The sequence below is a fragment of the Bidens hawaiensis genome, unplaced genomic scaffold, assembly GCF_021521415.1.
Source record: "Bidens hawaiensis isolate Kalapana, Puna unplaced genomic scaffold, B.hawaiensis_p1.1 tig00005796_1, whole genome shotgun sequence".
Lineage (NCBI taxonomy): Eukaryota > Viridiplantae > Streptophyta > Magnoliopsida > Asterales > Asteraceae > Bidens > Bidens hawaiensis.
In genome coordinates this window covers 132,022-154,051 of record NW_027491380.1, presented here as the reverse complement: position 1 = coordinate 154,051, position 22,030 = coordinate 132,022, and the positions used below count along the sequence as shown (strand labels likewise).

The 22,030-nt window shown below is 38.3% G+C and overlaps 1 protein-coding gene across 1 annotated transcript; it reads left to right on the top strand.

Annotated features, from left to right (window-relative positions):
• The first annotated feature begins 4,515 nt into the window (after positions 1 to 4,515).
• On the top strand, positions 4,516 to 21,523 carry LOC143630743 (ABC transporter G family member STR2-like). The gene is made up of 3 exons (XM_077099669.1): positions 4,516 to 5,232; positions 5,448 to 6,172; positions 20,356 to 21,523. Exons 1-3 carry the CDS (start codon positions 4,747 to 4,749, stop codon positions 21,335 to 21,337), a joined length of 2,193 nt encoding a protein of 730 aa, XP_076955784.1. The 5' UTR covers positions 4,516 to 4,746; the 3' UTR covers positions 21,338 to 21,523.
• Positions 21,524 to 22,030: the final 507 nt, after the last annotated feature.

Sequence of the window (22,030 nt, the reverse complement as noted above, 5' to 3'; positions counted from 1 at the left end):
GGTTATATGATGATCACATTGAGTGTATTTACTTTGATGATGACCTTGTTGCTTGATGTTAATCATTGAAGTTCAAAGCCGCTTAAAGTGAGAGGGAGAATTTAAATTAAAGACAACGGGTTATGAAGTAATCATGAAAGTAATTCGATGGCATCGGTATAAGGGGGAGATTGTCGGGTCTTATATTTTAGACTGACACATCGAATTAATATGTGGTTGAAAAATATATTTTTTAGTCTCAACCAAGGGTGGATGGCTTGAAGACCAAGTCATGCTAGACTAGTATAAATAGATGTTTTTATTCATTTGTCTAGTATTATTGAGTGGATTCTGTATTGATTGAGATCTAGGGTTTTATCCCTTTGAGAGAGTCTCCTCCCCGGGACGAGATCTCCCGGGGTGGATGATATTTCTTGTGTATGTATGAATGTATGTATGAGTGGTTCATCTTTATGAGAATCATTCGGCTTATAATATCATATTGCTAGTTCTATCTATTGTATTTCGATTACATATATGTGTTCATCCTACTTTATTGATTATTGTTAATCGAATCAGGATCTCTCCCAATACATCTCATCTGTCCATTAGATCGTTCAAGAGTGAATACATGTTGTAGATAAATCCGAGATCCAAGCACGTTTGTCACCGTTTTGACACGCTTCGGCACCAGGGCTTGGTTCTGTCAAAGCTGTTAAAGATGTTGCTGTAAAAGATGAGATCAAAGGAACTGATGTTGAAAAGATTGAATGTGATGATCAACTGGAGAATGTCACTGAGATATTAAGTGATCCTGAGGAGGCGAAATCTCTTAATAGTTTTGATTCGATTCCAAATGAATTCTATAAATCATTTTTGCCACCTGATTTGTTTGAAAGTTTTGCAGGTTGGTCTAATGGCGAGGAAGTGCCTCATGGAAAGATTGACTTTGGAATTGATGATGAAGAAGATGAGATTGTGGCAACTGATGAAGTTCATTTAGCTGCAAAGGTTGATGAAATTAGTGATGAAAATGTGCCAGCTGAAGTGTTCCAGCAACAGTTGATGAAGTGAGTATTGAAGATGTTTAAAAAGAATCCATTTTATCATGCTTGCAAGGCTGGGCAGGTAATATTTTCTAGTCAAACGGTTAAACATGTTTGTGAGTCGTGTATTGAAAAAGAGTTTATAATTGATTCACTAAAAACCGACTACAATAATGTGTTTCTTGGTTATAAAATTATTAAAGAAGCTTATGACAAGCTTGAAAATGGTGCGAAAAGCTTGTGGGTGCAAATCCTAAAAGATGAGAAAACAATTTCTATGTTAACACACATAGTTTAGGATAAACATATTTCTATTAATAGGCATGTTGATGAGAAAGAGGAACTTAAAAAGGAATTTCAATTGATTAAAATTGAAACTAAAAGAGTTGACACTACACTTAAAAGCTATTCCTCCTCATCATATGTCCTTGATCACATTGTCCCAAAAGCAATATGTTGATATCTCAAAGTAAAAAAGTATGATTCAAAGTATCATGTTGTACCGCCTCCTATTTGGAGCTCTTGTGTTCCAAAAGAACCTGGGGGGTTTCTCAAGGCGATGAATGTGGTGACTGATTCACCACATCATGATATTTCATTATCTCTTTCATGTGATGGGAAAGTTGTTAAGTCTTCTCACAGTTCCAAATGTGAGAGTGAGATAGGTAAGCAAGCAGCTGGCTATGTGTTTTCTAAGGTAAAATTTGTAAGCGAATCAAGTGATAAAACTGGTAATCAAAATGTTAAACCAGATTTGAAATTCAACCATGTAATAAAACAGGTATTTAGAATTCTAAATTTGCTAAAACCAGTTTTTACTACAAAAGAAAAGGTATTGGGCTCCAAGAGGGAAACAAAGAGTCTGTAAAACCGAATGTTGGTTTTCAAAAGATTGTTTTTGTTAAAGGTGAGACCTTTGAGGAAGAGAAAGAGGCCATCTTTAGAAAACAATCAAATGATGAGTTTTATAGACTTAAAGCCGAAAGATATATGGAAGAAAATCATGTTTATCCTGTTAACAAGTTTTACTCATGTCCTAATCTATTCTCTCGTTCCCAAGTAAGAAATCCTATGGTGAACAAAAAATTACATGTAAAAGTTCCATTTATGGGACCTACATCTCCACCCATTAATATTTTAAAACGGGGGTTGGAGAAGGAACTTTTCAAAAATGTTTTTGAGGTCGGTGAATCTTCAAAAGTTAAGAAAAATGATGGTTTTTATAAAAAAACAAGTTCTGTTAGGCAGAACTGGGTGGTTAAAGGTAAAATCAAAGATAAACTTGTTGATTCAAACACTAAGAAATAAGTTTAGTCTTCTAAAATTGAGAAAGAAGTTGATTCTTTAAAATATGAGCTTTCTAATTTTAATTCGTTTAAATCATGCTCTCGGTTGAATCATTGACTGATTATGAGGATGACAGTTTTGATGATTGTTTCTATGATAAATTGAAACAACCCAAGACCAGGAAGGCTTGGGTTTCCTTGTTTCACTAATCACATACTTTTGTAGGGGCTTTCAAGATCCAATGACTCATGTTGAATTATGGATAGTAGAGCCTTTCGACAAATGTCTAGAACTCTTCATTTGCTAAAGAATGTTAAAGCTATTCGAGGAGAATATGTGGGGTTTGCTGAAAATCAAGGAGGAAAGATTGTTGGTGAGGGTACTTTATCGAACGGGAAGGTGATGTTTGACAATGTGAACTATATTACTAAGCTGGAGAATACTCTGTTAAGTATCTCCCAAAACTGTGACAAAGGCTTCTCAACTTACTTTACAAGTCAAGAATGTTTGATTCTGTAGCCTAGATACATGATACCGGATGAATGGGTATTCATAAAGGCATCTAGGGAGAATGATCAATATTCTTAATATGAGTGTTGCATCATCGACTCAAGGCACTGTTCAGTGTTTTGCCACCAAGGCTTCTGAAAAGGAATTTGTGTTATGGCATCGACGAATGGGTCACATCAACGTTTGCAAGATGAACTATTTTGTTCATAACCAACTACTTGAAGGGTTAAAAGTCAATGGATTTCATTTGAGTACCGATTATTTTAGTTGTAAGAAGGGAAATAAAAGAAGTCTCACCCGATGATGTCTCTCAACTCAATCAACTTGCCTTTTGAGAGGGTACACATGGATTTGTTTGGTCCTGTCAATTTCAAAAGTATCATCAGTGAACTTTATTATTTGGTGGTCACTGATGATTACTCACGCTTTTCATGGGTGATGTTTCTTGAGTCGAAAGATGAGACCTTCTAAATAGGGTTTGCATTGTTACACATAATGCGCTGGAGTGACTTGCTATGACAAAGATTGCATCCAATTGTTGGAAGTTGAAACCCTAAATCGTTTTGTTCGTACTAGGAGAAGATTGGAGAGTGAGATTGAAACCCCAAATGATAACTGATTTCATAGAGGAGGATGAGTAGGTGACGACTACGTAACATAAAATCCAAGAATCCATAATTGCCCCTCCAATCTCTTCATATTTACAAAAATGTCATTATTTTAAAAACCATTTGTTTTCTAAACAAATGGACAATATTGGTTCTTATGGTTCTCAATTTTCACTTGGTTCTCTTAAGATCCTTACCTATATATATATATATATATATATATATATATATATATATATATAATTGAGGTGAATCAACGGGATGACATCGGTCGGTCAAACTTGAGCGTTGTCGGTCTTGGGCGTTTAGGCGATGAGTCTATTTGAATTGAATTGATTTCCGTCACATTCATTAATGTACCAAAACTAAAACAAAAGAAAATCAGTGCTCGGTCGGTTTTCATTACATTCGTTACGGTATCGTAACAAAAAACAACAAATTCAGTGATCAATATGGTGCCGTCACTTGATCCATTAAACGCTTTGCGGCACCAAAATACTAGCTAGTAGATCATGAGCCATAGGGCTCGGTGTGGTTGTTATGTCCGGGTCATTCTTTAAGAGATTAGTTTATTTCTTCATGTACGCACTCTCATGTTTATTTCTTTATGCACGCACTTTCATGATTCGGAATTAATTGAAGAGTATTTACTTGATTATTTCAATTCTCTCATCCTTGTAATCATTCTGATACCAACACTACCTTGTTATAAATATATCATCTAATGACAACAATTTGAGCCAACCAACCGGTTACGGAACAAGTTAGGAGACAGCATCAATTGAGAAAAGATACGTTCAATGCCAACATCTTATTGCCTTCTTCCATTTAACAACATCCAAATGTTTTGCCAAAATATCATAAACCCCTCTAGAAAAATAAATTGATGACAGCTACATCTGAAGTTGAAATACTTGCTTCTTTTCTTTTGTACTTCTGACTAACAATCGGTGAAAATGATGCTGTCAAAAAATATTCTTTCTAACGTACGTATCGGATATTATCAAAATCGCATAGTTTTCATTATCGACAGCCTTTTAGAACAGCCCAAATAATGTCAATTAGTGTGGGTAATTTTTTAAGAAAGTAACAAAAACAAACAATGAAGATAACAAGAAATTTGTTAGTAACGGATAAAACAATGAAGCTTTGGAACTACCTCCTAAACATTCTATGCAATATATCCAACTGTAATAAAGAAGCCTTTTTAATTCCTTCTTCAACTTCATCCTCATAAAACTTTCAACATTTAAGAAGGTTTTGTATAAAAATCTTCTAAGAAATATAGAATCGAGTTCGATATCAAATATCTCAAAATGAATCATAATTATAGGGGCAGTCGCCCAGATACGGTGATCGATATGGTGAAGCCCATGAATTTTATGGGTGGGTTAGAGTTCATGAGCCTAACTTATACGGTGATGAAGAGGAAGAAATCTGATGATGGAAAATGGGAGAAACAAGAAGCTGACTTGTTGAATAAGATCACAGGTTATGCACCAAAAGGGTGCATCACCGCGGTTATGGGTCCTAGTGGTGCGGGTAAATCTACTCTTTTGGATGGGTTAGCCGGGCGGATTGCTAGTGGTAGTCTCAAGGGAAAGGTGTCCTTGGATGGGAACGAGATGAGCCCGAGCTTGATCAAGAGAACTTCAGCATACATCATGCAGGACGATCGGCTCTTCCCAATGCTAACGGTTTATGAAACGTTATTGTTTGCGGCTGATTTTCGGTTAGGGTCAATCCCACAGTCTGAAAAGTGGCAGCGTGTAGAGACTTTGATCGATCAACTCGGCTTATCTGTAAGAATGTTAATATATATTCATTTATATAAATAAGTCACAAAAATCATTTTTTTTCCTCGCAAATTGGTAACAGTAGACGATCAAATTGATTTCTATAAATATGATTAATCTTAGAAATTATTATCATGATAACACAATCAGATTAAACCAACTGAAGGTACATCCACCAACACAATATTCCAACACTTATAGATTAAATTATGTAATTGTAGACCGCGAGGAACACATACATCGGGGATGAAGGAACTCGAGGGGTTTCAGGGGGTGAACGTCGTAGGGTATCTATCGGTGTAGACATCATTCACGGACCATCTTTGCTCTTTCTTGACGAACCCACTTCAGGTTTGGACTCAACTAGTGCACAAAGCGTGATCGAGAAGGTTCACGACATTGCCCGAACCGGAAGCACAGTTGTTCTGACCATCCATCAGCCTTCACATCGTATCTTGCTTCTCCTTGACCACCTGATTATATTGGCTCGCGGACAACTCATGTACCAAGGATCCCCGAAAGACGTGGGGCTCTATCTAGGCCGCATGGGCCGAAAACTTCCAATAGGAGAAAACCCTATAGAGTTTTTAATTGATGTGATTCAACAATATGATCAATCTGAATATGGAGTCGATGCAATGGCTGAATTTGCCCTTACGGGTATGAAACCTCCTAAACTTTCTGAAAATGAGTTGTCATTTTCGACTATCCTTCCATCTCCAACACCACCACCACGACGAGGCAAACCAAGCCATGACCAAGGCGCCTATGGAAAGAGGCTTCACCTGCAAACCGTTGCGCGGTCCGATCAAGAAAATGGTTTTGATCATAGTGTAAGAAGCCCTTGGAATACTAATAAATCATGGAGCCAAAGTGGAATCATGGAGTCCATTAAATTCACTCCTACACGTAAGCGAAGTGATCACAAAACACAACATCCTGCGAGGTAACTAAGGTTTTATTTATTTATAAGTTTAACTAATGTAATACACGGAATAATTCAAATCATAAAAATACAAATAAGTTTAGGCATTATAAGTACCGAAGTAAATCCAAATTATAAAAATAAAAATAAGTTTAGGCAATATAAGTACTGAAGTACGTAACATATTTGAAAAATGTATTAGATATATGCTTATGTTTATAATACCTGTGTACAAGGAACTTTTGCATTTACAATTTAAGTCTCAAAAAAGTCTTTTTGTATATAACATTTGAAGTTGTATTTACAGTTTTCCATCTTTATCCAAAACACCTCCGAAGCACCTTTTGGAAACACCGAAATCAAATCTGAAATAACCTGAAAGACATCCGAAGCAAATCAAAACAACTTCAAAACGGACCGAAATAAAATTTCGAATCAACCCAAAACGCTTCTGAATGCAAACGAAACCACATTTAGAATCATCCGAAATGAAATTTGAAACTAAAACCAAAATTATTGACATGAAATCAAAATTTAATGCAAAACAGATTAAAATACCGAAAATGCCATTGTAGACAAAATCTTTAATTTTGATTCATAATCAAACTGCTTGGTCCCAAAATCAAATATGAAGCCACCCAAATAGAATACCGTAACTAAATGAATTAGCGAGCATACTATTGTAACTCGTTTTAATTTCCAAAATAGCCCATAACTCGAAAGTGATGACCCATGCAAATTTCTACCTGAATGTTTTTGGATGCAATCCTAACAACACATGTGAAACACACACACACACAAAGGTTTATTATTACTTTACTTTTTCTATAATGTAAAAAAATTAGGTATCACTCTAACTGTCTTAGTTGTGTTACTAAAAAAACTAACTCTTCCTTTGAATATGGCCATTTCGACTTTCTTTTCATAAGTATGTAAATGTAATGCTAATCTAACCAAGAGTCCACTTTTGAGTTTTGAGGGTCTAGTAAGTTACTTTTTATTTCAATATCAAATAAATGTAAGTTAGAATTGGTTAAAAGCAGGGCATGGAGCATTGGTCTAAAGAAACAAATATGGACAGTGAATTTTTTTGTGTTTTTGTATGGGGACTTACAAGATCTGCCATGAGAGAAATCTTCCACTGCAGTTGTCTCCGGAAGATTAAAAATATCCCTGCAACATTAAAATGACAATTAGCAAAATAGTATACAGGAGCTTCGTAGTGTTTAGTTAAGCCTTTAGCAGAATTTTTGACCACACCAAAAGAGTTACTTATTCTCTTTAAATCAAATTATTACATCCAGAGGAGCAAAGCAATTTGAGCTGAATTCTAAAGATTTCATCAAAACTCATATTAAAATTAAACAAAAATGATGACCATCAGGAATAAATGGTACAGAGCTTCAAATGCCAACAGTAAATGACTTTATCCCTCTTCTAGGATTTACTACTAAATGAACAATATGAAGAACAGTAAATGACCATTTAGCGTATACTAACTAAACCAATTAAATATATTTGGGGTAGTCAAATTAAAGTTGTTACCCAAGTCATGTGCTTCAACGTACTACCTGGATATCTCTTCAGCTTTCACATTTTCAATCTGCATAACATCTAACTTCAATAAACAAAAGTGTTTCTACTTTCAACATAATTTACATTACTCTTTAAATTAACTACTGTATATTATATTGTTACACATATAATGAAAGCAAAAGCAAAATCATAGAAAGCAATAGACGAAAAATTCATATAATTACTAAATAAAAGTTGCAATTTAACAAAGAAAGGGGTCAAAATACACAAACCCACAACTAATTCATTAACGTTTTAAATTATGATATTTAACCATCATGTAAGCTATGCGCAGATGTACACATCATCTTAAGTTAAATCATATAAATACCCAACTTTAGCCCTAAGCCCCTAATTTGCCAACAATACATGAGTTGAGAATCTCAGAGAAGAATATCAAAAGATAATCAACAACATAACCAAACAAAGATAGATGTTTTGCGTAATGAAAACTTGAGAAATCGAATAATGAACTTCAGTAATTCGCATTGAGATGATTAAGATTCGAAGAAAGGGAATATAAGATAACATACCTGCAGACATCAAACGAAAAACAAAGCTTCGATCCTGAATATGATATCGATCCTGGATGGAGAAGGCAAAAGGAAGAACAACGAGATGCATCAAGGTTTCTTAAGAGGTGACTAGGACACTCTCCCCTGATTTAAAATAACACTAAATATTCTCTATTTTTCTAATTAAATAATATTTTTTATAAATATATATAATTTCCCTCTACTTCATTTCACGCACAACTTTCAACAAATATTAAAAAAATTATAAAGGGTTAATCTCTTTTACTCACAAAAACTTTCAACAAATAATAAAAAAATATATATGAGGTGAACATAAACTTTCTAAATATACAAAAAAACACACTTGCATTTCTCTCTCATTTAATCATGACACTTTAAACAACTCCCTAAATTATAAAAACATCACTCACCAAAATTGATGGTTTGAATGTGAATGCTCTTAGGATTAGCATATTAGAGATAAAAAAACGAATCAAATGGAGCGGGTTCAGGACCTGCGTTTCACAAATTCATGATGATTGGATTTGAGCGCCAAAATACCACCAATAATGGATTAGAGAATAATAATGGATTAAAGAATGACATGTATCTTCATTTATTTTCTTTTATTATTATAAATAGAAAGATGAAATTATGAGTTTTTTGTGTCCCACATATAAAAATTACACAATAGAGAACAACCTACTAGCAACTTTAACAATTAGACATGGGCAGTCGGCCGAACCTAAACCGACTACTTTACCTGTCCGTTGAGTCTATTTGGGCTGCCTTTATTTGAAACCGGCGAATTGGAGTTGAAGCATTTTTTTTTCATTCTCAAATCTCATTTTGTCTCTTCATTTTGTTTTAATGGACTCTTTATATAGAGGTTGTTTGAGATCGCTTATTTTACCTTACTTATAACTAATAATTTTTCTAAAAAATTAATAAGTTACATAATATATGTGCGTTAGTTAAATGTATGAGGGGATAAGTTACAACATACAATTTTATGAGTTATAACCATTTTTGAGAAGTTAGGAGGTTGAAATAATGCGTCCAAACACCCCCCCCCCCCCCACCCCCTCCATTGACGGGTAACCTCTCATTAGATTAGTCTATTTATTGACTTAGTATGTGTGACCTCTAGGTCTTAAAAAATTCCACTCGACTAAGTTAGTGCTCTTATTTTAATATTTAAAGGTTGCCTTTGTAACGGCGACAACCAAATTTTTTTCTTTTAAAACGACAACTTTCATTTTGTATTTAAACTACTGTACAATTCAATTTTAAAAGTCTCGTTACTTCACTTTATAATGAATATAATGGGTGACATGTGAGAGAACCTTTTTGAAATTGAGAATTATGAGAACCATTTTGAACCACAAAAAACTCAAAAATAAAAAAAATCATAAAATGAAAAAAAAACACAAAAATCAAAAAAGTAAAAAAGCCAAAATTCTTATTTTATCATCCCGGTTTCATAAAAAAAATAAAAAAAATAACTCGGTTTAGCTAAATTATATACACATATGCATAATATATATATATGTATATTTACATGTTTTTTTGTACACATGTGTATAATTTAAGATAAATGATACTGTACATATGTATATATTAAGTAACTAAAGATTATATAAAATTATACATATGTGTATAATACGACGTTTTTTTTATTTTTTTAATGAAACCGGAATGAAATATAAGAATTTTGGATTTTTTACTTTTTAAAATTTTTTATTATTTTTTGTTTTATGATTTTTTAAATATATTTTTAAATCTGTTTTTAGTGGTTCAAAACGGTTCTCAAAGTTCTCAATTTGCAAAGGGTTCTCTTAGGATCCTTACCATATATATATATATATATATATATATATATATATATATATATATATATGATTGATTTCTTTTAAGAACCACTTTGAGTTTTAAGAACTCGAAAGAACTTAACGTAACAATTTTTTTTTCGAATTTTTTTTACACATGTGTAATACGTAAGTGTAAGTTGTCACACCCGGCCCTGAGCGGCGGAAACAGCCGGGCGCGCACGAGTGGGGATTGATAATTAAGCACGGGCCATTGCAAAACATTCAAAGATTTTTATTGCGCATGAGAAGTTTAGTACAAACACATTACATTGTTCAAAGATTACAAAAAGAAACATCCAAGTATAAAACTGAAGATTTCCTCGCCATATCCCCTTGCGCGGCGGGTAACCGTGCGCATCGAGGGGATAAAACCAAAATCTTCCAAAAAGCTTGTTTTAGATGTTCAGCGTGTGGTGCTCTAAGTGTGACTCCATGCGCTACCTAGTTATCTCCTGAAAGACACGTAAAAACATTTGAATCAGTATAAACTGAGTGAGTTCACAAGTTTTAGTAACTTGATAAAATCATTCTGAAACATTTCTGGCAACATCATTAACATCTGCTTGGTAAAATCGTATTAACACATAATTCTGACAATATTCTGATAAAAATCGTTCCGCGGGTTACGCGTGAACAAATTCTGGATACGGTGCTCGTCTATGTAAGTGGCGCAGCCACTACGAGCTAAAATAACGTAAAACCGTCCCGCGAGTTACGCGCAGACGTTTCTGGAAAACTATGCTCGTCTATGCAAAGAGGCATTGCCCCTACGAGCTAAGGATACTGTCCCGCGGGTTACGCGCGAACAATTCTGAGAAACTGTGCTCGTCCATGCAAAGAGGCATTGCCCCTACGAGCTAAGGATACCGTCCCGCGGGTTACGCGCAGACGTTGTGCCGGAACACAAGGCGCTCGTCCATGCAAAGAGGCGCGACCCCTACGAGCGGGCTCAACCCCATAGTACTGCCCCATGCCAGGCACTCGTCCATGCAAAGAGGTGCGACCCCTACGAGTGGGCGGATCAAACCAGCAGTCCCTACCCTTAGAGTTCCAATGGTAAAGTGATCACTTACTCGAGTTCTAGCGCACATACATTGAAAACCTTAGATAACCGTTTGCATTGTTCATCATGAAACATAACTTAAACACATAATCGCTTGCATAGCTTGTAAGTATACCATGATAAAACATTATTTAAGTACGTGTCCCTCGCCCCGAAAGCAGTTTAAAAACAGTGAAAACAGTGAAAATAGGGGCTGTGAGACTCACCTGAGGTTCTTGTTAAGGGATTAATCGAGATTCGGGTTTTCTTGGTGTTGGCCTCGGAATCGAAGGTCTAGAATACGATTAAATAACAAGAAATCTATATTAAGATCAAGATATAAGGGTTGGAAAGTAGATCTCAAGGTTATAATCTCGGCTTACCTAGTAACAGGATCGGAGCTGGAAATAACGGACGCTTGGGAAAGGATTAGTGCAAGTTTGTAGTTCTTTGAGGTGTGTTTTGGGTGATAATTTAGGCTACAAATTTATAGGCAAACTCAAGGGAACACAATCCCTTGCTTTAGGGGATTGAAATCTTTTCATATCTAAATGTAATGATGATAAAGTATGGAAGTTATTATTATTTACTTAAGAGTGGAGTGGTGGATAAAAGATTTTGATTTGATTTGGACAGAACATGCAGGTCTGGGGTTGGTGAGAATAGGGTGGCTGACAGTTGACTTTTCATGTTACAGTGTGCTTTTTCAGGTACTTTTGTCAGTGTACAGTAAAAAGTGGAAAATCTCTGAAACACGCTACTGTTTCCTTTCGGGCGGGAGTAATCTCCTTAACTGGAGAATAGACCAAGTGTTCTGCGCGTATAACTTGGTGCGCATAGCTTTCTGCGTATAGGACATGTCTTTGCTGCGGGTAGGTGCGTAACCTTCTCGCAGTTAGGGACATTTGAGTTTCATTTGTAGATTCTCCAGGTGGTCTTGGTATTTCAACATAGTGATCAGTCATGTTGAAGTCAATTCCATCTTGGAGCTTCAGACAAACTAGCTCTCAACGTTCCCGCCATGCGGGTAGGTTAGTTCCCTTCCGCACGCGCATAAACGATGTAGGATGCACCCGCCTTAGCATCATGCGGGATGGCCAAATCATTCACGCGTGGCGCATATAACATATGCTCACGCTGGTTCTTAACATGGTGCGCTCGCGCAGGTTGCACATAACAACTGCACGCGCTGACTATCATGGCGCGCTCGCGCAGGGCGCACATAACAAATGCACGCGCTTAATATTTACAATCACCTAATTATTAGGTTGATTACTTAGCTTATGGGTTTGGGAAATTACCGGTTGTCACATTCTCCCCTCGTTAAAACGAATTTCGTCCCGAAATTTAGGAGACGTTGCTGGCAGATGCCATGTTCTGAAAGAGGTGTGGGTATTTTGTGCGCATCTGGTCTTCTCTTTCCCAAGTGAATTCAGGCCCACGCCTCGAGTTCCATTGAACCTTTACTAACTTGATTTTGCTTCTGCGTAACTTTTGTTCTTTCCAATCGGTTACTGCTATGGGTTCTTCTACGAAGTGCAGCTGTTTGTCAATATGAATTTCTCCCAACGGTAAAATCAACGTTTCGTCAGATAAACACTTCTTGAGGTTGGATACATGAAACGTATCATGAACTCCACTAAGTTCGGCGGGTAGACGGAGTTTATAAGCAACTGGACCGATCCTCTCCAGGATCTCAAATGGTCCAATGTAGCGCGGATTTAGCTTTCCTCGCTTACCGAAACGGGGGACTCCCTTCCATGGAGAGACTTTCAAAAGTACTTTATCCCCTACTTGAAACTCCAACGGTTTCCTTCTCATATCAGCATAACTTTTCTGTCTGTCGCGTGCTGCCTTAAGGCGATCCCTTATCTGAAAAATCTTGTCTGTTGTTTCTTGGATCACTTCTGGACCAGTCATTTGCTTGTCGCCCACTTCAGCCCAACACAGTGGGGATCTACACTTGCGCCCATATAACGCTTCAAACGGCGCTGCCTTGAGGCTTGTGTGATAACTGTTATTGTAAGAAAATTCAACCAACGGAAGGTGGGTATCCCAACTACCTCCAAAATCGATCGCGCACGCGCGCAGCATATCTTCCAATGTCTGGATCATTCGTTCGCTTTGTCCATCCGTTTGGGGGTGATAAGCCGTACTCATGTCCAGTCGAGTACCTAACCCCTCTTGTAATGATCTCCAAAACCTTGAGGTGAACCGACTATCTCTATCAGAAATGATGGACACTGGGACTCCATGTTTTGAAACTACTTCTCGAATATATAGTCGGGCTAACTTTTCCATTTTATCAGTTTCTTTAATCGGCAGGAAGTGCGCTGACTTAGTTAGCCGATCTACAATAACCCATATCGTGTCGTAACCCCCAGGTGTCCTTGGTAGTTTGGTGATGAAATCCATGGAGATTTGTTCCCACTTCCACATGGGAATTTCTGGCTGTTGAAGTAACCCCGACGGCTTCTGGTATTCAGCCTTTACCTTTGAACACGTCAGGCACTTACTGACATGTGTCGCGATGGCGCCTTTAAGATTGGGCCACCAATACAACATTTTAACGTCTTGGTACATCTTGTCTGCGCCAGGATGTACGGAATACCGCGTCTTGTGAGCTTCGTTTAATACCTGCTCGCGCAGTCCTCCCTTGAGAGGGACCCATATGCGGTTGGCAAAATATCGAGTGTTCCCTTTAAGTTCCAAATTCTTAATCATACCCCCAAGGGATTCAGTTTTAACAAACTCTGGTTTCAAGGCTTCTTGCTGAGCGTCTCGGATGCGCGTAGAGAGCTCTGCGTGAATTGTTAGCTTTAGGGCCTTGACCCGTAGTGTTTTTATTCGCTCCTTTCTGCTTAGCGCGTCTGCTACCACATTCGCTTTCCCCGGATGATACTTGATCTCGCAATCATAATCATTCAACAATTCAACCCATCTTCGTTGCCTCATGTTTAAATCCTTCTGATTGAATATATGTTGGAGGCTCTTATGATCCGTAAAGATTACACATTTCGTACCGTAGAGGTAATGGCGCCAAATCTTTAGCGCGAAGACAACCGCTCCAAGTTCTAAATCATGCGTTGTGTGGTTCTTTTCATTGGTCTTGAGTTGGCGCGAGGCATACGCTATAACTTTGTCTCGCTGCATAAGGACACATCCGAGTCCCTGGTGTGAAGCGTCGCAGTAAACGACGATGTCATCCGTCCCCTCTGGTAAAGATAAAATTGGCGCACTACATAACTTCTGTTTCAACATTTGAAATGCCGCTTCCTGATTCTCGCCCCAAATAAACGCCTTGTCTTTCTGAGTTAGCGCGGTCAGAGGTAGAGCTAACTTGGAGAAGTTCTCAATGAAGCGTCGATAGTAGCCAGCTAGTCCAAGGAATTGCCTCACCTCAGTTGGGGTTTTTGGCGCTTCCCAGTTTTCGATGGCTTTAACCTTAGAAGGATCGACGTGTATTCCTTTCTCGTTTACAACGTGACCGAGAAAGTGAACCTCTCTAAGCCAAAACTCACATTTAGAAAACTTTGCATACAACCTTTCTTTCCTTAACAATTCCAAAATAAACCTCAAGTGTTGCTCATGCTCGGCCTTGGTTCGAGAGTAAATTAGAATATCATCTATAAACACAATCACAAACTTGTCCAAGTATGGTTTGCACACACGGTTCATCAGATCCATGAATATAGCCGGCGCATTAGTTAGCCCGAAAGGCATCACTAAGAACTCATAATGGCCATATCTGGTTCGGAAGGCTGTCTTTGGCGCGTCTTCCTCATGGACCCTAAGTTGGTGGTATCCTGACCGTAGATCTATCTTCGAATAATAACTGGATCCCTGCAACTGGTCAAATAAGTCGTCAATCCTCGGTAAGGGGTACCGATTTTTGACTGTCAGCTTATTCAGCTCCCTGTAGTCAATACACATCCGGAACGAACCATCCTTCTTCTTAACAAACAGTACTGGAGCTCCCCAAGGTGAAAAGCTTGGGCGTATGAAACCCTTATCCAAAAGTTCCTGTAACTGATTGGATAGCTCTTGCATCTCAGATGGAGCTAATCGATAAGGCGCTCGGGCTACTGGCGCAGCTCCTGGGACCAAATCAATTCGAAACTCGATTTGTCGCGGTGGCGGCAATCCGGGCAGATCTTTAGGAAAAACTTCTGGAAATTCGCGCACTACAGGTAAGTCTTCAATTCTTCGCTCATCTCCCTTCTCTATTACATGCGCCAGGAAGGCGTAGTACCCTTTCCTTAGGCACTTGCGCGCCTTTAGGCACGAAATCAGTTTCGTCGCAACTCCCTTTCTTTCCCCTTGAATCATCAAAGTTTCTCCGTTCAACAGTGGAATCCGAACCTGCTTCTCATGACAAACAATCTCCGCGAGATTCTCGACCAACCAATCCATACCTACCACAATATCGAAACTTCCCAAATCTATTGGCAACAAGTTTATATTGAACTCATGACCTCCCATGACTAATACACATTGCTCAGTCCTTTCATTCGCGCATAACTGCCTACCATTGGCTAGTTCTATAGTATAAGGTTTGTCTAGCCTACTGGTCGCTAAGCCCAGGGAGTTTTTAAACTCATGGGATATAAAACTTAGGTCAGCGCCAGTATCAAATAAGACAGATGCATAATGACCGTTAAGCAAAAACGTACCGGTTACCACATTCGGCTCTTCCTTTGCTTCACCCGCGCCGATCACAAAAGCTCTCCCGCGAGCTTGGTTTCCTTTCTGTGGGCAATTCCGACTGAAGTGTCCAGGCTTCCCGCATGCGTAGCAGCTGTCGCTCGATCCAGCTTCTCTGATGCGACAATTCATCGCCTTGTGTCCTGGTCTGCCACATTTGGCGCATTCGATTTTTGCGCATTCACCCTCGTGGTGATACTTGCATTTGCTGCACCATGGGCGAGGCCCGCTGTATCCTTTCCTTGATGGTTCCGCGGCTTGAATCGCGTAAACCCTTGTGCTTTCCTGCTTCTTGGGCGGTGGCTGCTTGAAGTCTGACCCTCGGTGGGAGTTCCATTTCCTCTTGGAGTCAGAGGTTCGCTGCTCGTTCAAGCGAACGGTCAACATACCCGCACGAACCGTATCCCTTGTAAGGGTGATGGCTCGCGCAACCGCCTCGTCAAAGGTCGGAGGTGCGGCGGCGTTGAGCGGGACTCTAACGACAGGAGGTAACCCAAAGATGTACCTCTCGATTTTCTTTTCTTCTGTGTTTGCCATGTCTGGCACCAGCTGGCAAAGCTCGTTGAAACGATTGGTGTAGGCATCGATATCCGTTCCTATCATGGTGTGGTTCCAGAATTCTTGTTGCAAGCTCTGAATATCTGCGCGAGAGCAGAACTTTCTCATCATCATTTCTTTCAATTCTTCCCAGGTCTTGTGAAGAGCAACTTCTCGCCCCAAAGTCTTTACTTGGAGCTTCCACCAAGACGAAGCTGCTTCTTGGAACAGGCAGGTCGCGTAAAGGACCTTCTGGTTTTCACTACATCCGCTGATGGAGAGAACGGTCTCCATCTTGTCAATCCAATTGTAGAGCCCAATGGCTCCTTCGGTGCCTTTGAACGGCCAAGGCCTACAGGCCATGAATGTTTTATAGGAGCATCCTTTATTCAAGGCTCCTGATTCGGGTTCTGGGGTCTCGTTCTCTTGGCGACCCTGACTAGATTCGGCCTTGCTGGCCTCATGCGTTGCAATCGCCTGCGCGATTATTTCTGCGAGCTCCTCGGGTGTCATGGTAATTCCCTTGGCTCTGGTTGGAGGCATTCTTTTCATAAAAAGAAAATATAACAAACTTAGCGCATGTACTCAGAGCACATAATGTTCTTATCTCTAGACACTGTGACCCGTGTTCCTAAGTGCGTGTGTGATTTTTCTTTTGAAAATATTCTTTTGAAAATATTCTTTGAAAAATATTTCATGCGATTCCCCAAAGGTTATAGTCTAGGTTAAAAACTTCTTTTCCTAGTTCGCTATAACCAGTGCTCTGATACCAATCTGTCACACCCGGCCCTGAGCGGCGGAAACAGCCGGGCGCGCACGAGTGGGGATTGATAATTAAGCACGGGCCATTGCAAAACATTCAAAGATTTTTATTGCGCATGAGAAGTTTAGTACAAACACATTACATTGTTCAAAGATTACAAAAAGAAACATCCAAGTATAAAACTGAAGATTTCCTCGCCATATCCCCTTGCGCGGCGGGTAACCGTGCGCATCGAGGGGATAAAACCAAAATCTTCCAAAAAGCTTGTTTTAGATGTTCAGCGTGTGGTGCTCTAAGTGTGACTCCATGCGCTACCTAGTTATCTCCTGAAAGACACGTAAAAACATTTGAATCAGTATAAACTGAGTGAGTTCACAAGTTTTAGTAACTTGATAAAATCATTCTGAAACATTTCTGGCAACATCATTAACATCTGCTTGGTAAAATCGTATTAACACATAATTCTGACAATATTCTGATAAAAATCGTTCCGCGGGTTACGCGTGAACAAATTCTGGATACGGTGCTCGTCTATGTAAGTGGCGCAGCCACTACGAGCTAAAATAACGTAAAACCGTCCCGCGAGTTACGCGCAGACGTTTCTGGAAAACTATGCTCGTCTATGCAAAGAGGCATTGCCCCTACGAGCTAAGGATACTGTCCCGCGGGTTACGCGCGAACAATTCTGAGAAACTGTGCTCGTCCATGCAAAGAGGCATTGCCCCTACGAGCTAAGGATACCGTCCCGCGGGTTACGCGCAGACGTTGTGCCGGAACACAAGGCGCTCGTCCATGCAAAGAGGCGCGACCCCTACGAGCGGGCTCAACCCCATAGTACTGCCCCATGCCAGGCACTCGTCCATGCAAAGAGGTGCGACCCCTACGAGTGGGCGGATCAAACCAGCAGTCCCTACCCTTAGAGTTCCAATGGTAAAGTGATCACTTACTCGAGTTCTAGCGCACATACATTGAAAACCTTAGATAACCGTTTGCATTGTTCATCATGAAACATAACTTAAACACATAATCGCTTGCATAGCTTGTAAGTATACCATGATAAAACATTATTTAAGTACGTGTCCCTCGCCCCGAAAGCAGTTTAAAAACAGTGAAAACAGTGAAAATAGGGGCTGTGAGACTCACCTGAGGTTCTTGTTAAGGGATTAATCGAGATTCGGGTTTTCTTGGTGTTGGCCTCGGAATCGAAGGTCTAGAATACGATTAAATAACAAGAAATCTATATTAAGATCAAGATATAAGGGTTGGAAAGTAGATCTCAAGGTTATAATCTCGGCTTACCTAGTAACAGGATCGGAGCTGGAAATAACGGACGCTTGGGAAAGGATTAGTGCAAGTTTGTAGTTCTTTGAGGTGTGTTTTGGGTGATAATTTAGGCTACAAATTTATAGGCAAACTCAAGGGAACACAATCCCTTGCTTTAGGGGATTGAAATCTTTTCATATCTAAATGTAATGATGATAAAGTATGGAAGTTATTATTATTTACTTAAGAGTGGAGTGGTGGATAAAAGATTTTGATTTGATTTGGACAGAACATGCAGGTCTGGGGTTGGTGAGAATAGGGTGGCTGACAGTTGACTTTTCATGTTACAGTGTGCTTTTTCAGGTACTTTTGTCAGTGTACAGTAAAAAGTGGAAAATCTCTGAAACACGCTACTGTTTCCTTTCGGGCGGGAGTAATCTCCTTAACTGGAGAATAGACCAAGTGTTCTGCGCGTATAACTTGGTGCGCATAGCTTTCTGCGTATAGGACATGTCTTTGCTGCGGGTAGGTGCGTAACCTTCTCGCAGTTAGGGACATTTGAGTTTCATTTGTAGATTCTCCAGGTGGTCTTGGTATTTCAACATAGTGATCAGTCATGTTGAAGTCAATTCCATCTTGGAGCTTCAGACAAACTAGCTCTCAACGTTCCCGCCATGCGGGTAGGTTAGTTCCCTTCCGCACACGCATAAACGATGTAGGATGCACCCGCCTTAGCATCATGCGGGATGGCCAAATCATTCACGCGTGGCGCATATAACATATGCTCACGCTGGTTCTTAACATGGTGCGCTCGCGCAGGTTGCACATAACAACTGCACGCGCTGACTATCATGGCGCGCTCGCGCAGGGCGCACATAACAAATGCACGCGCTTAATATTTACAATCACCTAATTATTAGGTTGATTACTTAGCTTATGGGTTTGGGAAATTACCGGTTGTCACATAAGTGATGTACAAAAAATTACAATATTTTTTTACACACCGAATCGACTTTTTACACATGTGTAACTAACGTTTAAACTTGTGTAATTATCAAAAATACTTATTCTCTCTCCTGCTTTATTTTTTAATTAAATTTAATCTCAGACACATATTTCAAATCATTTAATTAAATGTGTGGTTCAAAATTGAGTTCTTAAAGTTCTTAAAACTAACCATGGTTCTTAAAATAACCCTCCCATATATATATATATTCAGGGTTCTTATATATTAACATTTTTTTGGTGTATATTAACATTGTCAAGTTACACCAAGTATTTTCATAAATAGTAAGTTCTATTTTTTTATAAATTAAGAAAAAAAAATTTGTGTTATAAAGTTTAACTACAGTGTTTTTTTATTTAATTTAATGCATGATTTCTTCTCTTATTTGTTATTGAACACAAAAGTTTTACTCAAGGTTTGACAAAAAAATAAATCAATAAAGTTTTTTCTTTTAATTAATTCAGCACAAAAGTTTTATACTATAAATTTTAACACAGTTTTTATTTTTTAATTTTGGTTAAAAAAAAAGAAACAGCTAAATACGTAGTTTGTATTTCTTGTTGTTCTGCTATTAAATTTGTGATGAACCTAACAAATAATTACATCGGTACCGGTGTTTTTTTTCCTGGATCGATATAAAACACGTGTCACTGTCTTTTTTTTAACATATCTCGGCCTTAATTTTTTCTATAATTTTTAATCGATATAAAACAGGCTTAGTTATCCTTTTGAGCATTTGACAACTATATTTCTTTGGATATTTCACTAGTTTTGTTTTAAATCAGTTGTATATAAATATTGTTTTTTTCGAATTATTTCTAGCATTGTGCCGTTTTTGAAACGGTCTTACAAGTGAAGCATAGTCAGTAGTGTTTCTCCAAATTTAATATCTAAATTTCTGAAAGTCTTTCTGTTGCTTCTAATACAGTGCATCTCCCGGCTACACATACTCGAGTGACATTATAGCAGGAACCCCAACTTCACACAGCAGTGACTACACAGTCAATGAAGATGACTATCTCACCCCAAACAATGTACCAAATGCTTCAAAATATAGCGATTTAGGTCCAAAATTTGCAAACTCTTTCTTTCAAGAAACTTGGGTTCTCATGCGAAGAAACTTCATAAACATCCGAAGGACCCCGGAGTTGTTTCTTTCACGGCTAATGGTGTTGACCATCATGGGGTTCATGATGGCCACTTTGTTCTTGAAACCTGAAAGAACAATGCAAGGAATAACCAGCCGTCTCAGCTACTTCATTTTCACAGTTTCCCTATTATTCTTCTCATCAAATGATGCCGTTCCTGCATTTATCCAAGAACGTTTTATATTTGTTCGGGAGACTTCTCATAACGCATATCGTGCATCATCATACACGATTGCGGGGTTAATAACTTATTTACCCTTTTTATTACTTCAGGCTGCGGCGTATGCGGTTATCACATGGTTTGCATTAAAGCTAGAAGGCCCTTTTATTTATTTCTTGGTCATCCTCTATGTTTCTCTTCTTACAACAAACTCGTTTGTGATGTTTGTGAGCTCAGTTGTCCCCAACTATATTCTCGGGTATGCAGTGGTTATTGCTTTTACAGCTTTGTTTTTTTTGTTTTGTGGTTATTTCTTGAATTGCCACGATATTCCTGCTTATTGGAGCTGGATGAATAAGGTTTCGACGATGACATACCCGTATGAGGGGCTTCTGATAAACGAGTACCAGAGAGATGAAGTTTTCGGTCAGACCCTTTTAGGGACAAACGTGACTGGAATTGATATTTTAAAGTCACTGAACATTTATCATGAAAAGGATCAGAAATGGATCAAGGTTTACATAATGTTGGGATGGGCGGTCCTATATAGGATCTTCTTTTATATTGTTCTTCGTTTTGCTTCAAAGAACCAGAGGACATAAGTCTTGCAAGAAAAGGGTGATCTTCAATTAGATGATAATAAGAAGAAAGTGTTCAGAAACAGGAATGTTAGCTTGAATGGATTTATATTATTGCAGGTTTTGTTTTATTTAATCTTATTATATATGAGGGTATACATGTATAGCATGTGAAGTTGATCATAGAGTTGTAATTGGCCATAGCATAAGTACGAACAGACCCAGAGATTTGGTGGTAACGAATTAAACACAAAACTTGCAGATTATTACAAACACCAAAACACACTCATAAAATACAAACACGGTTACTTTTATTCCTCCTTAAAAAATACAATTATTTTTGCAAATGTTCTTCAGGTTTGTTTTTTGGGTTTTTGAGGTCGGGTGTTTCGGATTTCAAAGTTTTAAATCTTGACCTGAAACCCAACCCAAATCTCTCACAAGTTTTTCGGGTTCGGGTTTTTCGGGTTGGGTTAATCGGGTTTCGAATATCCTAGAAAAAAACACAAAAAACCAAAAACTTTTTAAAATCTACAATGCTAAAATTTGATCAACGTATTCTTCTTTGCTTAAAACACAAATAATCAAATAATAAACTAACTTAACTTGATAAAACAATTCAAAAGAAGAGTAAAACTAACTTGAACCATAATCGTATTCAATCGGGCGTGATTTGGTCAGTTGCTATTAGTAATAAATGGAAAACATAAATTAATA

Coding starts and splice junctions, on each gene's coding strand:
- LOC143630743 (XM_077099669.1), top strand. CDS start 4,747: ATGAATCATAATTATAGGGGCAGTCGCCCAGATACGGTGATCGATATG. Junction 5,233..5,447: donor TCGATCAACTCGGCTTATCT/GTAAGAATGTTA, acceptor ATGTAATTGTAG/ACCGCGAGGAACACATACAT. Junction 6,173..20,355: donor AAAACACAACATCCTGCGAG/GTAACTAAGGTT, acceptor CTTCTAATACAG/TGCATCTCCCGGCTACACAT.